The 22,206-nt window shown below is 45.7% G+C and overlaps 1 protein-coding gene across 1 annotated transcript; it reads right to left on the bottom strand.

Annotated features, from left to right (window-relative positions):
* Window positions 1-520: 520 nt before the first annotated feature.
* On the bottom strand, window positions 521-21,925 carry PIGS (phosphatidylinositol glycan anchor biosynthesis class S). Its single transcript, XM_053568277.1, has 12 exons — window positions 21,871-21,925; window positions 21,453-21,592; window positions 21,257-21,368; window positions 13,670-13,759; window positions 13,319-13,410; window positions 9,513-9,720; window positions 9,102-9,244; window positions 6,162-6,276; window positions 4,708-4,853; window positions 2,997-3,097; window positions 2,199-2,409; window positions 521-1,918 (listed from the first exon to the last, which is right to left on the bottom strand). Exons 1-12 carry the CDS (start codon window positions 21,902-21,904, stop codon window positions 1,643-1,645), a joined length of 1,668 nt encoding a protein of 555 aa, XP_053424252.1. The 5' UTR covers window positions 21,905-21,925; the 3' UTR covers window positions 521-1,642.
* Between the last annotated feature and the right edge of the window lie 281 nt (window positions 21,926-22,206).

Below are 22,206 nucleotides of genomic sequence, written 5' to 3'. Positions count from 1 at the left end.
TGTAGTCTGCTCAAAAGCCCTCCCTCACACTTGCCTAAAGTACTTATCTTTAGTCACTAACTGGGTGGCCTGGTTTTTCTTTACAATGCATTAGGTGAAATTATTTTTATTTGTTCACTGACTCTTCCCCTTGAAAGATCAGCTGGTTGAGAGCAGAGATCTTGCCTATTTTGTTCTTGATAGTACCCTAGCAATTAGCAAAATGCTCCCAGCAGAAAGGGCTTGGGACACATTCTTTCTTTGATCTGATGAATAACTTAGTATCTCAGAGCTTTCACTAATACAAACTATTCTCTCACAGAATCCCTGCTAAAAGGACAGAAGCAGATGCTAACAGTCTTAGGCAACCCAGGACATTCCCACGGACAAAAGCCCAGGTGTCTAGCCATTTCAGGGCCCTACAAGATAAAGTAGGAAGGACACATGGCCACCTGGAAGCAAGGTGGACCTGTGAGCATAGGACAGATACCAGGAAACTATTACTTACAAATGAATGAAGAAAGAATGAGTTATGCTCACACTTCATATTCATCTAATGTTTATTAACAGTCTAATACATGTCAGACACTTTCACATGTTTATTACATTTAATCCTCACGACTACCCTTATGTAAAGGAGTGTATCATCAGTGCCATTCGAACAAATGAAAAACTGAGGCTCAGAGATTAAGCAGTTTATCCAAAGCTCCCCAAACAATAAGCACAAAAGCAAGGATTTGAATTCAGGACTGCTTGATTCCAAATATGGAGCTTTCCAGAACCTCTGCCACACATACAAACACCAGATCCTAAGCTGCTGCCTCCTGGACTCCATCCAGGCAGGCTGTACCCAAAAGGCAAAGCCAGCCTAGAGAGAGGGAAGTAAGGTAGCAGGTACCAGTGGTGACCTATGCCTAGCCCCTTTAGCAGTGCTAGGGTTCTTACCCCAGAGGTTAAAAGAGAAGCTGAGCCAATCACAGGGCTCATGCCTGTAACCCCAGCACTTTAGGAGGACACGGCAGGAGAATTGCTTGAGGCCAGGAGTTCAAGACTAGCCTGGGCAACATAGATCTAATCTCTACAAAAAAAAAAAAATTTTTTTTAAGTTAGCTCAGTGTGGTGGTGTGCCCCTGTTGTCCCCACTATGCAGCAGCCTGAGGGTGGAGGATCACTTGAACCAGAGGTTTCAGCTGCAGTGAGCTATGATCATGCCACTACACTCTAGCCTGGGCAACAGAGTGAGACCATGTCTCTTAACATTGAAAAAAAAGACAAATATAGAGGGGGGGAGGCTAGAATCCAACCCAGGGCTTTCCCCTAATGCTCCCTCTCAGTGCAGGAGTGTGCTATATTGAGAAACAGGCAAAAGCACAAGCTGCCCCTGCCCCTGCCCCAAAGGTAGATGGGCAGGGGCTTTGAAGTTCAAGCCTGATATGGAGACCCAGATGATATGCTTTTTTAGGGTCTGGACTTGAACCAGGAGAATGGGAAGTAAAGGAAGGATGAACCCATCCCGGAGTGTTGTACTTTGGCTGCTGAAGAGCCAACAGAGGAGGCTAGAGATAAGTCAGTCATTCCTGGCAAGCTCCACAGATGTGCCTCTCAATCTAACACCTCCCACCTTGGTCAGATAGGAAAGCTTCCTACTGACATGCTCTCCTGCTCAGTCTATCTTCTCAGGCTTTTTCCAGGACTTTCGGGCCTCCAGGAAGATCTTGATCAGAGAGAGGAGGATGGGCACAGCCATAGGCAAGAATAGTGGGATATAGATGGCAAACTTCTGGTCATCAGGGAAATAAAGGAGGTGGAGGAGCGAGGGGTCAAAAAAAGCACGCTCAGAGGATGTCACAGCTTCCTGGCTGGCAACAAATGCAGATGCAAGGTGCCCAGAGGCCAATTCCTCTGCTGCCTTCTGGATTGCAGCTACAGCCCTGTATACCTAGGAAAGGGAGAAGATAGGAGTTACAAATAAGTCCTAGGCATTGGTGGGAAGAATGCTGAGCATCTACTATACTTCACCCAGGATATTTGGAGGTCAGTCTAAAAGGATTATGAAACTCATTTGGACCTCTGCTGGGGAGCTAGCAGTGCTGTATAGAAGCAGCTTGGGGCACTTAAGGAGGTGCCTTAAGGCACTCTGGACCTCACTTGCTCTCTGATTTCATCACAGCCTAGCAACTCCAATCCCAGGCTGCAGAATCCATCCCCTACCCACTTACCTCAGATGCCACATCATCCTTGATGACAATGTTGCCGATCTTGCCCAGAAGCTGGGCCAGGGAGGTGAGGGTGGTGGTAGCTGTGGCCAGGTTCTCCACTGACCGAGCCCAAAGCAGCCGATCTAGCTCCCAGGTCATTAGCCCTTCACTCTTAGGCCCTGAAAGCAAGCATTTCGGAGGCACATGGGGCTGAGCAATCCCAAAGAGCAACCTGTAGGGACACTGAAGTTAAGATCAAGGTGGCTGAAACAAGAAGGTGGGATATGATGGCTAAGATTCCTATAATATTTGTCCTAAGCCAGTGATTTTCAATCTCACCCAGAACCATAGGGGTGGCGAGGAAGTCCCTCAGGGTCTTAGGTGGTGAATGATAATACTAAACAATCCAAAGTCCTGAACCCTGCTTCAACCAGAATGTTTCTGTTTTCACCTATTTTTATATTAGACTTCCAAGATCTTGTTGGAAAAAAGCTTCCATGGCTAAAACATTTCTGGTAAAACTAATTTTGTTTAATCCTTACCTCTCTATTCTTCTAGGCACTTCTAATCATACCCCATGGAACTAACATTCATGGATCTATTTTTCTCAAAACAAGTAGTCAGCTACTAGTCCTTCTTAGGAGAAGGATGATGGGATCCTTAGAAAGCTTTCTGGATTTCCCTGGGGTTCTTGGCACAGCCAAAGTGTCCAGACCAGGAGAGATTTCATTCTGCTCTGCAACCTCCCTCTATTAACCAATGGACACTATGGCCAGATTCTCAGTGGCCATACGCCCAAGTGGATCCCCAGGACCTTACCGCAGCTGAGCCAGGAACACTTCCATAACTCGCACCATGTCCACCTCAACTCTCACTGGCAGCTCTGAGCCATTATAGACTTTGGAGTCAACATTATATACCTAAAAGGAGGAATAACATTGCCACAACATCATAACAGGACTGTGCAGAGCTCTGCCCTAGATACATGGAGGCCATGAGAGAAAAGGAAGACACTGACATATTCTCTGCTCTTTAGAAACTGAGAGGCGGCACCTGTGGCTCAGTTGGTGAGGCGCCAGCCCCATATACCGAGGGTGGCGAGTTCAAAGCCGGCCCCAGCTGAACTGCAAACCAAAAAATAGCTGGGCGTTGTGGCGGGTGCCTGTAGTCCCAGCTACTCGGGAGGCTGAGGCAAGAGAATCGCTTCAGCCCAGGAGTTGGAGGCTGCTGTGAACTGTGTGATGCCACGGCACTCTACCAAGGGCAATAAAGTGAGACTCTGTCTCTACAAAAAAAAAAACTGCGAACCCAGTGATAAAGCTAATATTTTTCTGAGTACCTATTAGTTAGAGATTTAAATAAATTATCCCAATTACCCCATTAAAAGTCCTTTAAATCAGACTTTTTAAAAAAAAATCCCAGGTGGCGCCTGTGGCTCAGTCGGTAAGGCGCCGGCCCCATATACCAAGGGTGGCGGGTTCAAACCCAGCCCTGGCTCAACTGCAACCAAAAAATAGCCGGGCGTTGTGGCGAGCGCCTGTAGTCCCAGCTACTCGGGAGGCTGAGGCAAGAGAATCGCTTAAGCCCAGGAGTTGGAGGTTGCTGTGAGCTGTGTGATGCCATGGCACTCTACCGAGGGCCATAAAGTGAGACTCTGTTTCTACAAAAAAAAAAAAGAAATCCCACTGTAGCTGGGCATGGTGGCTCATGCCTATAATCCTAGCACTCTGGGAGGCAGAGGCAAGAGAATTGCTTGAGTCCAGGAGTATGAAGTTGCTATGAGCTACGACACCACGACACTCTACCGAGGGTGATAAAGTGAGACTCTGTCTCAAAAAAAAAAAAAAAAAAATTCCTTTGTAAAGTTCCACCCATAAAAAAACACCAGTCTAACAGGGGAGATAAGGTTCCTGACCTTGCAAGACTCCTACAAATAAGGATAAGATCTAAGATGGACACAAAACAGTAATTTTTTTTTTTAAAGACAGATTCTCACTCTGTTACCCTGAATAGTGCCGTGGCATGATCATAGCTTGCAGCAACCTCAAACTCTTGGGCTCAAGCTATCCTCCTGCCTCAGCCTCCTAAGTAGCTAGGACTACAGCCTGTCAAGTAGCTAGGACTAGCCCACAACACTGGGCTACTTTCTCTATTTTAGAAGAGATGGGGTCTTCTTTTGCTCAGGTTCATCTCGAACTCCTGAGATCAAGCAATCCACCCATCCCAGCATCCTAGAGTGCTAGGATTACAGGCATGAGCCACCGTGCTCAATTCTCACAGAATAGTCTTAACTAAGTGCACTGGTTAAGTGCAAAAGGGTCAAAGAGTAGAAAACATTCACAGAAATAAAAAAGAGTGGGACTGGCAGAAGAGGGGTCTGTGTGTTCACCTCCCCTCACCTCCCTGGCGCCTGCCCCTCCCACAGGCTAGGCCATGGAGGACTCCAGAAGAAAAACAGATGCAACATTTTCAGGGAACATCTGTCTGTCCCAGAAGCTGGGCTCTGGGGTCTGCATAGTGTGACTATTACCATAATGCCACCCCAGCGGGGACTGTGGAAGGCGTTGGTAGCCACTGGAACCCCATCCTTGTCTTGAATGTACAGGGGGGAGTGGGCAAGCTCAGGCACGTAGAGTAAAAAGTTGAGCACAGGGTACAGGGAGGCAGCACTGGATCCTGTGACATAAAGACAATAGAAGGCAGAACATGTTGGACACAGACTTTAATTCTAGGTCAGCCTCTCTCTACCTTGCTGGTCACTCATTCTGGGCCTCAGATTCCCCAACTGAGATTCACTGGGATACAATCCAGTCCTGGGTTTCTGTGGTGTGGAGCTTCTGGGTGTTCTCCAGAGATGTGCAACGCAGATGGAATATAGTCTTTAGCCCCAAAAAACCCCTGAAATCTACCCCCATCTAAAAAGATCCCCCTTGACTATCAAAGACAATTCTCTTTGCCACTGCCACAATGCACCCATATTACTATAGACAATTTTTTTTTTTATAAAAATAGTATGGGATTATTATTTTTTTTTTTATTAAACCATAGCTGTGTACATTAGTATGATTGTGGGGCACCATACACTTGGTTCATAGATCGTTTGACACATTTTCATCACATTAGTTAACATAGCTTTATCTGACCTCCTATTAATTCCCTCCTTAGTATCTGTCAATGGCCATTCTTAGCAGGCTAAAAGTCAAACTCCTTACCGTAGTCTTTTATGATCTGGCACCTTCCTGCCCTGACAGACTCATCTTTGGTCACTCATTCACATTTCAGTCATACTAAATCACTAACCTACTCTGAGCTTCCTGAATGTCTATGTCTCTTACCCTTCTACATCTAAGCTCATAGTTCTCTTTGCCTAAACTGCCCTTCTATCCCTGTACTCAGCACTGCCACAAGGCAGTCCCTCAGCCAATGTTTGCTGAATGAATGAACCGAGGAGGAATTTGCCTCACATGCTACCCCTCTCATAACTGTTGGTACACACTGGCCTTCCTCTGGTGTCTGAAATTCCACAGTTCATGGGATACTCATTTTGGCTTGCCTGTTTTATAGTTCTTGGTCACACCTACTCTTCCTAGGTTCTATAACCAAAATGAAAACCTATAATCCTGGTTTCAAGGTTCTTCAACCTCAATCAGCAGAACTATCAATTCAAAGTCTGCCTTCATGTACTTTTGCTGTTGTCTTTCTTATGTGTGTGATCATATCTTTCCTAGATGGCTTTCAAGGAGAGACCCAGCCTAGCCATTTGTTTGTAAAAAGTGCAGGGAATCTTGTTTAATAAATGCTTGTGGATATAATGGGTGTGAAGATGGAGTCAATAGAGCATCAAGAAAAAGGAGCCTAAATCTCCCCCATCCTCTCAAACCAACCCAACCTGGGATCACTATATATAACCTGCCTCTAACCCCAGACTGAGCCTTCAGGGACCCTCCCTGGCCTGGCAGAAAGACCCCAGTCTCAGGAACTCACCTAGTCGGGACTCCACCGGGTTGATGACATGAGGGAGGCTGTGCATGTCCAAGTAGTAGCTTGAGGAAGCTGGGTCAAAGCGGGGGTTTACCCCCAACATTGCATAGTAAAGGATCTGCAAAGAGAGAGGAAGTTATTTTGAGGTGCCTTATAAAGGTACAATCAGTGCTAAGAGAAAATACTTGTAGGAGAAAAAAACAAACGGTGAAGCCAAAAGTAAAGTTAATATACTAAATGCATGCTTTGAAAACCACTGCTAGGCTTCCTAAGAGTCTAATCAAAGAGGGAAACAAAGAACAGTTTGATACAGTGTCTGCAAGAGCAAATGGAGACAGTTATTCAGAAGCAATTACTCCCACTACCTCATAAAAATTTCTCCCACAAGTTTTCCCTCCAAGGACACAGCATGATACAGAAAGCTACATTCTTCGCATCTTAGTTGTTACTGTATGTAATATTTCAGGAAGCCTTTTCTTTTCGTTGTTGTTGGTTTGTTTTTTTTTTTTGGGGGGGGGGGAGGGCAGAGTCTCACTCTGTTGCCCAGGCTAGAATGTTATGGCATCAGCCTAGCTCACAGCAACCTCAAGCAATCCTCCTGCTTCAGCCTCCTAAGTAACTGGGACTCTAGGTATCCACCACAATGCCCTACTAATTTTTCTATTTATTTTTTATTTTTTGAGACAGAGTCTCACTTTGTCACCCTCAGTAGTGCTGTGGCCTCGTAGCTCACACCAACCTCAAACTCTTGGGCTCAAGTGATCCCCTTGCCTCAGCCTCCCCAGTAGCTGGGACTATAGGTGCCTGCCACAATACCAGACAATTTTTAGAGATGGCGTCTTGAAAGTACACAGTTTTTGCACCCCAGAAAGGTGGCTTTGTCTTATATGTGCTCCTTGTGGCACGAGAACCTAAGACGGGAAAATTCCGTTCTCAGCCATAAGCGAGACTCAGGGGTTAATTCTTCCCTGCTTGCTAAAACAGCAGAGACACAGGGGTTAATTCTACCCTGCTTGCTGAAAAGGCCTTGAGAAAGGAATCCCTGAGGTCTCCGCCAAGTCCTAGCTGGAGATTTAACACCTGCCTGGAGCTTAACTGTTGCTCTTCATTCTCTAACTTCAAATTATACAGAAGTTTCATTTAGCCTTTTAGGGAGGTGGGCAAACAGAACAGACAGCCTGGTGTCCCTGTAGTTTATCTTTAAGTTAAATGCTCCAGACTTAGAAATGACGTGTATGTGCTTTGCAACATTTATGCTGAGGAGAAATTTTTATGGCAGTCTCAACTAGAAAAAGAACTCAAAATAACTGCTTTTGTTCTTTTTTTTTTTTTTTGTAGAGACAGAGTCTTGCTTTATGGCCCTCGGTAGAGTGCCGTGGCCTCACACAGCTCACAGCAACCTCCAACTCCTGGGCTTAAGCGATTCTCTTGCCTCAGCCTCCCGAGTAGCTGGGACTATAGGCGCCCGCCACAACACCCGGCTATTTTTTGCTTGCAGTTTGTGGGGGGCCAAGTTTGAAACCGCCACCCTCGGTATATGGGGCCGGCGCCCTATGGACTGAGCCACAGGCGCCGCCCTGCTTTTGTTCTTTATTCTTACTTATTCTTATCTGATGAGTTTGGATATATAATACAGTGAATAAAGATATACAATCGCTGTAGGCCTGAGCGAGCCTCAGTCTTCCCTTAATAAATCATTCCATCTGCAGTGATATCTCTGTGTCGTTGATTGGGCTGGTGGACAGCAACAGGGTCTTGCTATGGCTCAGGCTGGTCTCAAACTCATGAGCTCAGGAGATCCATCCGCCTCAGCCTCCCAGAGCGCTGGGATTACAGGTGTGAGCCACCACAACCAGCTTTTAATTTTTTTTTTATTTTTAGTATGGATGGAGTATTGCTTTTGCTTAGATTGGTCTCCAACTCCTGAGCTCAAGCAATCCTTCTGCCTCAGCCTCCTAGAATGCTAGGATTATCGGTGTGAGCCACCACAGTCAGACTAGGAAGCTTTTTAAAAAAATAAGTTCGTGGCCTGGCATGGTGACTTACACCTGTAATCCTAGCACTCTGGGAGGCCAAGGCATGCAGACTGAGCTCAGGAGTTTGAGACCAGCTCTGAGCAAGAGCAAGACCCCATCTCTACTAAAAATAGAAAAACTAGCTGGGCATTTTGGTGGGTGCCTAGCAGTCCCAGCTACTTGGGAGGCTGAGGCAGCAGGATCACTTGAGCCCAAGAGTTTGAAGTTGCTGTGAGCAACTTGACACATAAACTCTACCCAGGATAGAGAGTGAGACTTTGTCTCAAAAAAAAAAAAAAAAAATTTTTTTTTCTTTAAGTCTGGTTGAAGGCATTAACATCTAGCCACAAGTGAGCACAGGTCTCAGAGGAAGCCTTAAGGAAGTTGGTTTGTTTACAAATACTGACACAACTCCCTCAGTTGGATGCTGAGGAGGAAAAAGAAAGACAAAGGGGGGCGGTGCCTATGGTTCAGTGGGCAGGGTGCTGGCCCCATAAACCAAGGGTGGCGGGTTCAAACCTGGTCCCGGCCAAACTGCAACAAAAAAAAATAGCTGGGCATTGGGGTGGTGCCTGTAGTCCCAACTATTCGGGAGGCTGAGGCAAGGGAATCGCCTAAGCCCACAAGTTGGAGGTTGCTATGAGCTGTGTGATGCCACAGCACTCTTCCGTGGGTGATAAAGTGAAACTCTTGTCTCTACAAAAAAAAAAAAAGGAAGAAAGAAAAGAAAGATAACAGACTTGCCCTCAATGGACACAGACACACACACACCGCAGCACCTGCTCTTGTAACGCTCACATACATACATACACACAAGAAATTCCTAGCAAATCCACAAGCTCTAAGAAGTGAAAGAACAGACTGTATTTGTAAACGCTACATACATGTGGTCTTTGAAAAGGACTCCTCAACTTGCTCCCAGTCTCACCTGAGAGTCCACAGAGAAGTTGCCAGCAACACTGAGGGCATTCAGGAAGGGCTGCACATAGCGCCGGACAGCCCCCTCGATGTCCCAGTGGACGTCATGGGATTTGGGGTCTGGGTTGAGTAAACTGAAGGTGATCTCGTAGCCTACAGAAACAGGAAAGTCAGCAGCTCCTGTGGATCAACAAAGAGGGGCAGCCCGTGCCCCTGGCTGAGCTGAACTTGTTTCTCCTCTAGAATGGGACTGGTTGCCACCATGAAACCAAAGAGAGAATAAAACTGGGATGGGGAACACTGAATGCTTTAAGAAAAAGTTGAGATCAAAGAAAGGAGTAAGGATTTTGCAAGCAGATTCCCCTCCTGCCCCACGTAACTCATTTCCTCTATCTTCCTAAGGCAAAGCCTGGTACCCTACCCAAGCTGGACTTGAGAGGCCGCCTCTTGTCAGAGCTCCACTTGTCCTCTGGAAGATGGTCAGCCAGAGCAGCAGCAAGCACATCCTCAGTCAAAGACATGGCCTGGGCTACTTGGATTATGCGGCGACCAATGATGTTAAAGGCCTCCCGATGCATCATGCCCCGCACAACTGCTGTCCTCTTGGGCCCAATGTAGCTTATCATGTCCTGTGGGGGTGAGCGAGGGACAGAATACCAGGCTCAAGAAAGAAAGCCAAAAAGCATTCTGGCTCCTGTCTTTGAGAATGTGGCCTTTTGCCACTGACCAACAGGCTGGCACCTCTCTTTAGATTCACAGTGATCTATTAACTCAGAATTTCTGAGCTAGGAGTATATGTGAAAGTCTGCATTCATTTTCATTTCCCTTTCTTTCCTAGACAGAGGTCCATGCAGCATCTAAATCTTCAGGGGCTGGTGAAATGGAAACTAAGAGATGGCACGCTGAACAAGAAAAGCAGAATAAACAAACTGGAAAGTTTGATATAAGAAAATGGGGGCAGCGCCTGTGGCTCAGTCGGTAAGGCGCCGGCCCCATATACCGAGGGTGGCGGGTTCAAACCCGGCCCTGGCTGAACTGCAACCAAAAAATAGCTGGGCGTTGTGGCGGGCGCCTGTAGTCCCAGCTACTCGGGAGGCTGAAGCAAGAGAATCGCTTAAGCCCAGGAGTTGGAGGTTGCTGTGAGCTGTGTGATGCCACGGCACTCTACCGAGGGCCATAAAGTGAGACTCTGTCTCTACAAAAAAAAAAAAAAAAAAGAAAATGACACACAGGGCTTGGCGCCTGTGACTCAAGTGGCTAAAGTGCCAAGCACATACACCTGAGCTAGTGGGTTCGAATCCAGCCTGGGCCCGCCAAACAACAATGACGGCTGCAAGCAAAAAATAGCCAAGCATTGTGGTGGGCGCCTGTAGTGCCAGCTACTTGGGAGGCAGAGGCAGGAGACTCGTTTGAGCCCAGGAGTTGGAGGTTGCTGTGAGCTTTGATGCTACAGCACTCTACTCAGGGCGACAGCTTGAGACTCTGTCTCAAAAAAACAAAAAGAAAGAAAGAAAATGACACACAGCAAACAGGCAAGTACAAGAATGTTCACAACAGCATTATTCCTAACAGTAAAAAACTGGAAATAATCCAAATGTCCACCAGCAACAGAATGTATAAATTATATGCACGTTTATATAACAAAACACAGATTCAATCAAACGTATTATCATGGATGACTCTCTCAAATGTAATTGTTGAACACAAGAAAAGTTGCAGAAGAACCTGTATTGGATTATAACATTGATATAAATTTTAAAATATGTAAAATTAAATATATTGTTTATAGAGATATAATATATGAGATAAAACTTGTTTAAAAAGCAAGAAATCATACACACAAAATATGGTCACTGTGGGCTAAAAGGGAGTATAACCATGCAGATACACAGGATGCCAACAATATATAAGCTGAGAGTGGATACATGGATGGTCATTAAAATTTCCTTTTAGGCGACACCCGTATCTCAGTGGGTAGGATGCTGGCCACACACACTCAGGCTGACCAGGGCCAGCTAAAACAACAATGACAACTTGACAACTGCAACAACAAGAACAACAACAACAAAGCCAAGCATTGTGGCAGGTACCTGTAGTCCCAGCTACTTAGGAGGCTGAGGCAAGAGAATCGCTTAAGCCCAAGAGTTTGAGGTTACTGTGAGCTGTGACATCATGGCACTCTACCCAGGGAGACAGCTTGAGACTGTCTCAAAAAAAAAAAAAAAAAATTTCCTTTTAGAGGATGGGAAGGGTAGTGGAGGTGGTGGTGGTTAAAATGGGATGGTTAATGAGTCCAATAATATAGTTATATAGACAGAATGAACAATATTTGACAGCACAAAAAAGGAACTATAATGAACAACAAGTTGCAGGGGTCCTCAAACTGTGGCCTGCGGGCCACATGAGGCGGTGTGATTGTATTTGTTCCCATTTTGTTTTTTTACTTCAAAATAAGATATGTGCAGTGTGCACAGGAATTTGTTCATAGTTGTTTTTTTTTTAAACTATAGTCACTATAGTTCACTGAGGGACAGTGAACTGGCCCTCTGTTTAAAAAGTTTGAAGACTCCTGGGGGTATACTTTAAAATAACTAAAATAGTGGAATGAGAATGCTCCTAACATAAAGAAATAGTAAATACCCGAGATGACTGTGTACCAATTACCCTGACTTTATTAATACACATTGTATACCAGTTCCAAAACATCATGTGTACCCTAGGAATACATATTAATACAAGTATTATGTACCCATAATAATTAATACACTTTTTAAAATTTCCTTTTATCTTTTTTTTGTAGAGACAGAGTCTCACTGTACCGCCCTTGGGTAGAGTGCCGTGGCGTCACATGGCTCACAGCAACCTCTAACTCTTGGGCTTACACGATTCTCTTGCCTCAGCCTCCCGAGCAGCTGGGACTACAGGCGCCCGCCACAACACCTGGCTATTTTTTTTGTTGTTGCAGTTTGGCCGGGGCTGGGTTTGAACCCACCACCTTCGGCATATGGGGCTGGCACCCTACTCACTGAGACACAGGTGCCGCCCTCCTTTTATCTTTTTATAAGACTTAAAGATATTCTAAGTTTTTTTTTTTTTGTAGAGACAGAGTTTCACTTTATTGCCCTCGGTAGAGTGCCATGGTGTCACACAGCTCACAGCAACCTCCAACTCCTGGGCTTAGGCGATTCTCCTGTCTCAGCCTCCTAAGTAGCTGGGACTACAGCCGCCTGCCACAACGCCCAGCTATTGATATTCTAAGTTTTAAAAGAAAATGACATATGGTATATCTCCCACTTAACCTTCTGCTCATAACAAGTTAATGTGTCACCTGTGACAGAACCAAAGGGAGAATAAAATTGGAATAAGGAACACTGAATGCTTTAAGAAAAAGTTGAGACCAGAGAAGAAAGGAGTAAGGAGGATTTGCAAGATTTCACAACTCATTCAAACCAGCTTCTTTTTTTTTTTTGCAGTTTTTGGCCGGGGCTGGCTCTGAACCCACCACCTCCGGCATATGGGGCCGGCACCCCACTCCTTTGAGCCACAGGCGCCACCCAAACCAGCTTCTTTTTTAGAATCCCACTACTTTTTTCCACTTTATTTTATTTTGTTTTGTTTTTTTGAGACAGTCTTACTATGTCACCCTCAGTAGAGTGCCATGGTGTCACAGCTCACAGCAACCTCAAACTCTTGGGCTTAAGCGATTCTCTTGCCTCAGCCTCCCAAGTAGCTGGGACTACAGGCGCCAACTACAATACCCAGCTATTTTTTTGGTTGTAGTTGTCATTGTTGTTTGGCAGGCCCGAGTTGGGTTCAAACCCACTAGCTCTGGTCTATGTGGCTGGTTCCTTAGCCACTGAGCTACAGGCACCGAGCCCTTTCTTCCACTTTAAATGGTCATTGGCACTTTAACCATATCTAAGTCTTGGATCTAGAAAGACCCAAAGTCAACAAATAAATCTCCATTAGTTGGCGGTGCCTGTGGCTCAAGGAGTAGGGCACTGGTCCCATATGCTGGAGGTGGTGGGTTCAAACCCAGCCCCGGCCAAAAACCACAAAAAAAAAAAAAAAAAAAAAACCTCCATTAGTATTTTTTTTTTCTAAAGATTTGGAGAGTTTTCTGTAGTGAATGGAAGAAATAGGTAATAATATTGCAAGGAGATGACCCAGGAGAGGATATGCGGAAAGGATAAGGTAAGGCCGCCGCAGCCTCTCTGCTAACCCTACCTGGGGAAGAAGTGAGGAGTGTTCAGAGATCACATACACAGTCAGGGAGCCCTCCGCTTGTTCCTGGGGCTCAGATAACATGGCTTCTGCCTCTGGGGACAAGAGCAAGTGGTACATCAGGAACAAAACACCATCTCCCCTTGGCCACCACTGAGTGCCTAAACCACCCCACCACTCACACTCAGCTGACCCTCTTTGGCCCTCAGTGGCCCAGGCTGAAACCCACAGTACCTCATTCCCAGGTTTCCCAGAGAGGTTTTAGGTAAGACAAAGTATGGAAACTACACACTCAGTGATCAGAAGGAAAAAGAGGACTTCTTATCCAAATGGTGTGTTCACCCCTTCCCATACCTTGCACAGTGCCCAATGACAGGGCTTCCTCCTCATGACCCAAAGCTCTCCGATAGGCCTTCTGGAAACGACATTTGATTTTCATTTTGTCTAGGAGGGAAAGGAAGCAGCGTGATGAGAAAAGCAAGTGTCAGACTTCCACCCACCTTCCTAGTACTAACACTATCCAGAGTTTGAGGACAACAGATGGTCATTTACAGAGAAAGACCAAAAAGCCACAGCCAACTCTAAGGATTTCTGCCCAGATGATATCAAACACATGACACCCATCTGCCCCATCTCTTGCCTCCACCTGCACAGATACTTGTCCTTCAGCCTGAAGTATCTTCCCACTGGGAATTGTACTTCAATATTCATTACATTAATGGATGAAAGGAGAAAAACCATATTGTCATTTCAATCGTTGCCCCAAAATAATTAAACTCAATGAATATGCCTGATTAAAAAAACAAAACACACACTGAATGGCCAAACACTAAGCACAACTCCATTAAAGCTAGTAAAAAACAAAGATGCCTGCTTTCTCCTCTGTTATTCTCATTGTTTTTTGCTTTTTTGTGTGGTTTTTGGCCGGGGCTGGGTTTGAACCCGCCACCTCCGGCATATGGGACTGGCGTCCTACTCCTTGAGCCACAGGCACCTCCCGTGTTATTCTCATTGTTATTCAGCACTGTCCTTTCTGAAGCTCCTAACCAATACAAGTGAAGAAAGAGAAATAAAACTTATAAATATTTGAAAGAAAGAGAAAAATATGGCCACTTTTAAAGTAGTATAATTTTTTCTAAGAAACTGAAAGAAAACCACCTGAAAAACTATTAGAACTAGTAACAGTTTAATAAGATGACTAGATGTAAGAATGGACAAGGGCGGCACCCATAGCTCAGTGGGTAGGGCGCCAGCCACATACACTAGGGCTGGTGGGTTCAAACCCGGCCTGGACCTGCTAAAACAACAAGGACAACAGCAATAAAAAACACAGCCGGGCGTTGTGGCAGGCGCCCATAGTCCCGGCTACTTGGGAGGCTGAGGCAAGAGAACTGCTGAAGCTCCAGAGTCTGAGGTTGCTTTGAGCTGTGACATCATGGCACTCTACCCAAGGTGACATAGTGAGACTCTGTCTCAAAAAAAAAAAAAAAAAAAAGAATACATAACACTCAGCAGCTAAATAAATACCAGCAACATTCAATTAGGAAAGTAATCTTTTTTGGGCGGTGCCTGTGGCTCAAGGAGTAGGGCGCCGGTCCCATATGCCAGAGGTGGCAGGTTCAAACCTAGCCCTGGCCAAAAACCAAACAAAAAAAAAAAAAAGGAAAGTAATCTTTTTTTTTTTTGCAGTTTTGGCTGGGGCGGGGCTTGAACCCACAACCCCCGGTATATGAGGCCGGTGCCCTACTCTGTGAGCCACAGGCACTGCCCAGAAAGTAATCATTTTTTTAAAAATCCATAAAAATACCCAGGAATAAATGTATAAAACAAGAAAACTCAGGACTTTACTGAAGGACATAAAAGAAGATCTAAATAAAATGGGAAAAACATACAAGGCTCCTAGGTGGAAAGACTAAGACTAATATTAAAACGATGTCGATTCTCCCCTAAGTTAATCTCTACACATAAAGCAGTCTCAAAGAGAATTTTTTGCCCTCTGAAACTTGACAAGCTAAATCTAAAAATACACTGGGAAAGTTCCTCTTTAGAGAGGAATGTCAGATCATATATTTCTTCCAAGTAGAAGAAATAACAGAATTTTTAAAAATCACCATTTTTAAATTCCTAATAAAATGGATGTTAGCATCAGATAGATGCTAAAACCATCAGGTGAGAAGTGCGGGGGACCCTGAGAGAGAGGCTGACAATATCTGAACTCACTAAATAATCTTTGCATCAAAGTGGAAACCCAGTCATTACATGCTTCATGATATAATACAATAGGTAGTATATTGCACCACCTATAAAGTATTCTTGCCTAAAAAGTAAACTTGGCTTTAATCAAATCTCTAGGTTTAACTGCCATTTTATTATAAATAAAATGAATATGAATGCTAGGGTGGCGCCGATGGCTCAAAGGGGTAGGGCGCCGGCCCCATATGCTGGAGGTGGCGGGTTCAAACCCAGCCCCGGACAAAACTGAAAAAAATAAAATAAAAAAGGAAAGAAAATATCAGTATTATTTGAAAAAAAAAAAAAAAAGAATACTAGAGGAGTTAAGTTAAACTATGTGGAAGCAGGCTGGGTGCAGTGGCTCATGTCTGTAATCCTAGCACTCTGGGAAGCCGAGGCAGGTGGATTGCTTGAGCTCACAAGTTCAAGACCAGCCTGAACAAAAGCAAGACCTGTCTCTACTAAAAATAGAAAAACTGAGGCAAGAAGCTAACTTGAGCTGGGCGAGGTGGCTCACACCTGTAATCCCAGCACTTGGGAGACCAAGGCAGGTGGACTGCCTGAGCTCACAGGTTTGAAACCAGCCTGAGCCAGAGTGAGATCCATCTCGAAAAATAGGCGGGTGTTGTGGTGGGTGCCTGTAGTCCCAGCTACTTGGGAGGTTGAGGCAAAAGAATCACTTAAGCCCAGGAGTTTGAGGTTGCTGTGAGCTATGACGCCATGGCACGCTACCAACGGTGACAAAGTGAGACTGTCTCAAAAAAAGAAAAAAAAAAGAGGATAGCTTGAGCCCAAGAGTTGGAGATTGTTATGAGCTATGACGCCATGGTACTCTACCCAGCGCAACGGCTTGAGACTCTGTCTCAAAAAATAATAAAAATAAAAATAAAGTATCTGAAAGAAATTTGCCGGGCGGCACCTGTGGCTCAGTCGGTAAGGTGCCGGCCCCATATACCGAGGGTGGCGGGTTCAAACCCGGCCCCGGCCAAACTGCAACCAAAAAATAGCTGGGCGTTGTGGTGGGTGCCTGTAGTCCCAGCTACTCGGGAGGCTGAGGCAAGAGAATCGCTTGAGCCCAGGAGTTGGAGGTTGCTGTGAGCTGTGTGACGCCACGGCACTCTACTGAGGGCCATAGGGTGAGACTCTGTCTCTACAAAAAAAAAAAAAAAAAAAAGAAATTTGCCAAATCCCAAATGTAAGGTGTGCTATAAAACATGAGGGCGGCGCCTGTGGCTCAAGGAGTAGGGTGCCGGTCCCATATGCCAGAGGTGGCGGGTTCAAACCCAGCTCTGGCCAAAAACCACAAAAAAAAAAAAAAAAAAAAAAAAGATGCTCTATAAAACAAATGACCTGGTTTCTCCAACAAATTGATGGTATGAAAAGAAGTGTATGGGGGTAGGGTGAGGGAGCTCATGTACATTAAAAGAGCCTTAACCAAATGCAATAGTTGATCCAGATTAGAATAAACCAACTGTGAAAGGACACCTTTGAGATAATTGGGGAGATCTAAATATAGACTGAGAATTAGATGATATTAAGAAATTATTGCTGGGTGGCGCCTGTGGCTCAGTGAGTAGGGCGTCGGCCCCATATACCGAGGGTGGTGGGTTCAAACCCAGCCCCGGCCAAACTGCAACCAAAAAATAGCCGGGCGTTGTGCGGGTGCCTGTAGTCCCAGCTGCTCGGGAGGCTGAGGCAGGAGAATTGCTGAAGCCCAAGAGCTAGAGGTTGCTGTGAGTCCTGTGACATCATGGCACTCTACCGAAGGTGGTAAAGTGAGACTCTGTCTCTACAAAAAATAAAAATAAAAATAAAAAATAAAGAAATTATTGCTAACTTGTGAGATAATGGTAGTCATGTTTAAAAAACAAACCACAGGGGGTGCCTGTGGCTCAGTGGGTAGGGGGCCACCCCATATACGGAGGGTGGCGGGTTCGAACCCAGCCCCAGTCAAACTGCAACAAAAAAATAGCTGAGCATTGTGGTGGGCACCTGTAGTCCCAGCTATTGGGAGGCTGAGGCAAGAGAATCGCCTAAGCCCAGGAGTTGGAGGTTGCTGTGAGCTGTGACACCACAGTTCTCTACGGAGGACGATAAAGTGAGACTGTCTCAAAAAAAGAAAAAAACCCACAAAAACTTTCAATGGGGGTGGTGCCTGTGGCTCAGTGAGTGGGGTGCCAGTCCCATATACTGAGGGTGGCGGGTTCGGGCCCAGCCCCAGCCAAACTGCAACAAAAAAATAGCTAGACGTTGTGGCAGGCGCCTGTTGTCCCAGCTACTCGGGAGGCTGAGGCAAGAGAATTGCCTAAGCCCAAGAGCTGGAGGTTGCTGTGCACTGTGACACCAGGGCACTCTACTGAGGGCAACATAATGAGACTGTGTCTCTTAAAAAAAACAGAAAAAAAAAAAACTTTCAAGGGCTTCAAAATAGCTAGACGTTGTGGCAGGCGCCTGTTGTCCCAGCTACTCGGGAGGCTGAGGCAAGAGAATTGCCTAAGCCCAAGAGCTGGAGGTTGCTGTGCACTGTGACACCAGGGCACTCTACTGAGGGCAACATAATGAGACTGTGTCTCTTAAAAAAAAAACAGAAAAAAAAAAACTTTCAAGGGCTTCCTTTCTCATCTAGAATGAAAGCCAAAATTCTCATACTGACCTACCAGGCCCTGTGTGATCCAGACCCCCTCTACTGCTCTGGTTTTATTTCATTTCCTCTATCTCCTTCATACATCCCAGTTAATCCACAATGAGATTCTCACTGCTCCTGAAAGGTACTACATCTGTTCCTACCTCAGACTGCTTTTCCCTCTGCTAAGATGCTCTTCTCTCCTGCCTCATATCTGCACAATTTATTCTCTCCCCTTTTTTAGGTCTTTTCAAGGAGGCCTTCCTTGGCCACCTTATATAAAATTGCAATCACTTCCTACTCCCCAAGAAAACTCCCTACCCCCCATTCTGCTTTATTTTTCTTCTATCATCTTTTTTTTGAGACAGGTTCTTCCTCAGTCAACAGGGTTAGAATGCAGTGGTGTCAACATAGCTCACTGTAACCTCCAATTCCTGGGCTTGAGCAATCCTCCTGCCTCTGCCTCTTGAATAGCTGGGACTACAGGCACACATCATCACACCTGGGTCATTTTTCTATTTTTTTGTAGAGATAGGGGTCTTGGTCGTGCTCAGGCTGGTATGGAAATCCTGGCCTCAAGTGATCATTTCGGCCTCCAAAAGTGCAGTGTGAGCCACTGCACCCAGCCTTCTGACACCATGTAACATACATTTGACTCATTTATTTTTATTTTATTTTTTTTGAGACAGAGTCTTACTTTATTGCCCTTGGTAGAGTGCCGTGGCATCACAGTTCACAGCAACCTCCAGTTCTTGGGCTTAGGTGATTCTCTTGCCTCAGCCTCCTGAGTAGCTGGGACTACAGGCGCCTGCCACAATGCCCGGCTATTTTTTGTTGTTGTTGTTGTTTGGCCAGGGCTGGGTTTGAACCCGCCACTCTTGATATATGGGGCCAGCACCCTACTCACTGAGCCACAGGCGCCACCCTCATTTATCTTTTTTTATTGTCTGTTCTTCTCTTTTTTGTTCACACTATATCTCCAGCAACTAGAACCATATCTGACATAGGTATCCAATAAACATTTGTTGAATAAATTAACAACCTTATCACTATTCTCATCTAACAGATAAGGAAACCAAGATTTAGATAAGTGAACAACCTTACCCAAATTCACACAAAAAAGTAGCAGAACAAGGCCTAAGTCCAGCTCTCTGACACCAAATTCCATACTCTTGGTGACTTCACTATATTACTCTACAGTATGCCTGTATTATTGAATACTATGTTATCAAACATAAGTCCATAATTAATTGAAAATAATCAAATTTTAAACAAACACATGAGGGATGTTCAAATTTTTGTTTAGAAAAACAAAAAGTATATGTGTGTACATTAAGCTGAACCATATGAAATACATCTTTTTGTAAAATGTATTGACCAAGATGAAATATCTAGAAAGTAAATGGTGTGCAGGCAGTTAATAATCTGGACTCAGCTCACCTCTCAATCATTCCCAGTCTTTCATTTCACATTAAAGTAAAGTAAAACTATTCATAGGTCCCCCAACATGCTGATTTACCCCTCCATGCTTTTATATAGGAGTATAGTTTGTTGGTTAATAGCTTGCACACTGCAGCTCGCACCTGTAATCCCAGCACTTTAGGAAGCTGAGGCAAGAAGATCACTTGAGGCCAGGAGTTCAAGAGTAGCCTGGGCAACATAGCAAGACCTCATCTCTACAAAAAATAGTAATGATAAAAAAATAAAAGCTCCCACACTGGAATCAGTCAGGCCTGGATTGATTGATTGATTTTTTTACAGATAGGTTCTCACTCTGTCACATAGGCTGGAGTGCAGTGACACAATCATAGCTCACTGCAACTATTAGCTGTCTTTACTACTGGTTCGCGCTATTCACCCTGCCTGAGATTCCCCCTCTCCTCTTCCCATCTAACCTGAGTTCCTAAATATCCTTTAAAAATCCAACTTAAAAATTACATACCTCAAAACCTTCTCTGTCTTTCTTTCCGCCCACACAGTTAAATGCTCCTTCTTAAGTGGAATCCCTCTTTCTTGTATACTCTCACTGTCATTATTTTATTTAAGTGTCTTTCTCCCCTTCTTAAAAACACTACTAATTTCGGGCGGCGCCTGTGGCTCAGTCGGTAAGGCGCCGGCCCCCATATACCTAGGGTGGCGGGTTCAAACCCACCCCCTGCTGAACTGCAACCAAAAAATAGCCGGGCGTTGTGGCGGGCGCCTGTAGTCCCAGCTACTCGGGAGCCTGAGGCAAGAGAATAGCTGAAGCCTAGGAGTTGGAGGTTGCTGTGAGCTATGTGATGCCACGGCACTCTACCGAGGGCCATAAAGTGAGACTGTGTCTCTACAAAAAAAATAAATAAATAAAAAATAAATAAAGCAAAAATAGGGTGGCACCTGTGGCTCAGTGAGCAGGGCGCCAGCCCCATATACCGAGGGTGGCGGGTTCAAACCCAGCCCCAGCCAAACTGCAACAAAAAAAACAGCCAGGCGATGTGGCGGGCGCCTGTAGTCCCAGCTACTCAGGAGGCTGAGGCAGCAGAATCACCTAAGCCCAGGAGTTGGAGGTTGCTGTGAGCTGTGTGAAGCCACAGCACTCTACCGAGGGCAATAAAGTGAAACTCTGTCTCTACAAAAAAAAAAAAACAACACACTACTAATTTCTTATTCATTACCAAATTCCTCTACTTAAGTGCCTAATGCTTAGTTAAGTGTTTAATGTTAAATTGAATAGGGCCTATACACAAATCCAAGTTATACTCTAGTTTCTCTTGAGATCATATAAATCTTTCACCTTTTACAAGTCCCCAATTCAATGTCAAACTGTGTCCTTTCCACTACATCCCACTTCCTCCTCTATACTCTTATGGACATCGACAACTTTTGATGAGGTAACATAAAATATATATGAAGAAAATTACCGCCTTAAAGACAGACACTGAATTTAAAACTAGCTTTTTTCTAACAAAACACACTGTTCTTTCAGAGAGGTCTTTAATAGTAAGTTTTTAACTACCGTGATGGTACACCCACACTCATCCTACCCAACTCATCCCTGGACTGAGTTCAGACCAGAAAGGCAGCCCTGACCTCCCTCAGGAACTCACACTTTAGAGGAATCTCCCTCTCATGCACAACGGTGAAGGGCAACTTCTCCTGGTTGTCTAGTGGCACTGACTCCCGGGTAAACACGACAGTGACAGGCACCATGAGCCGAAGCTGTGGGAAGGAGCATGAGCGCCATCAGCTGAGTCTCACCTTGCCGATGGGCTGTCCCCTGACCCTCCTCCACCGCGATCTCACCTGCAGGGCATTCAGGCCACTGATCTGGGAGTAAGGCAAAGGGGCCCGGTAGGTCTCCGTGGTCTTCCACCAGAGCGGCAGCCCCAGCACGATGGCCACCGTCGCGAAAAAGAGGGCGGCGCGCTTGCCCCGGACCACCTCTAGGGATATGCAGGGACCGAGTGAGAGGCCGAAAACGCGCTCAGGGGCCGGCCACACCCGGACGCGAAGGAGCCCAGGAAACCGGCACCCATAGGCCCTCGGCCCGCGCTCGAAGGGACCTCGGTGCTAGAGGACCAGGCCCAAGTCTGAAGGGATCCCATCTGAAGCAACCCCCGACCCCCATATCTGCAGGACCTCTTGCACCCCACAATCCCTATCCCTGCATTCCCTCCTTGCAATCTTGGAGCTGCAGGCCTGCACCCGAAGCCTACCGCACCTAGGTCAGTAGCCGCAGCCCCGGAGGCCGCCATGCTTGCGTCCGTCTGTTGAGGGGCGGGGCTGCGTACGCTTCTCCCAATCGGAAACCACGGCAGCGATCCGGGCCAGTCACGAGAGACACTTCGGACCCACAGGCGGGAGAAAGCGGCGAGGGAAGTTTGAAAGTTACCAGAACTTGGAGGGGCGGTCCAAGGGCTGTGCTGGTTTAGCTCCCCGCTTCCCAGCAGAACACACTCCAAGCCCCAGAGGTTAAGAGCGCAAACTCTGCAAGTCGTTAAATGCTAGCTTGACAACCACGGGCAGCTCTGAGGCTCAATTGTCTCATCTGAAAAGT

This window comes from Nycticebus coucang, chromosome 18, assembly GCF_027406575.1.
Source record: "Nycticebus coucang isolate mNycCou1 chromosome 18, mNycCou1.pri, whole genome shotgun sequence".
Lineage (NCBI taxonomy): Eukaryota > Metazoa > Chordata > Mammalia > Primates > Lorisidae > Nycticebus > Nycticebus coucang.
This window is presented reverse-complemented; position numbering and strand designations above follow the sequence as displayed.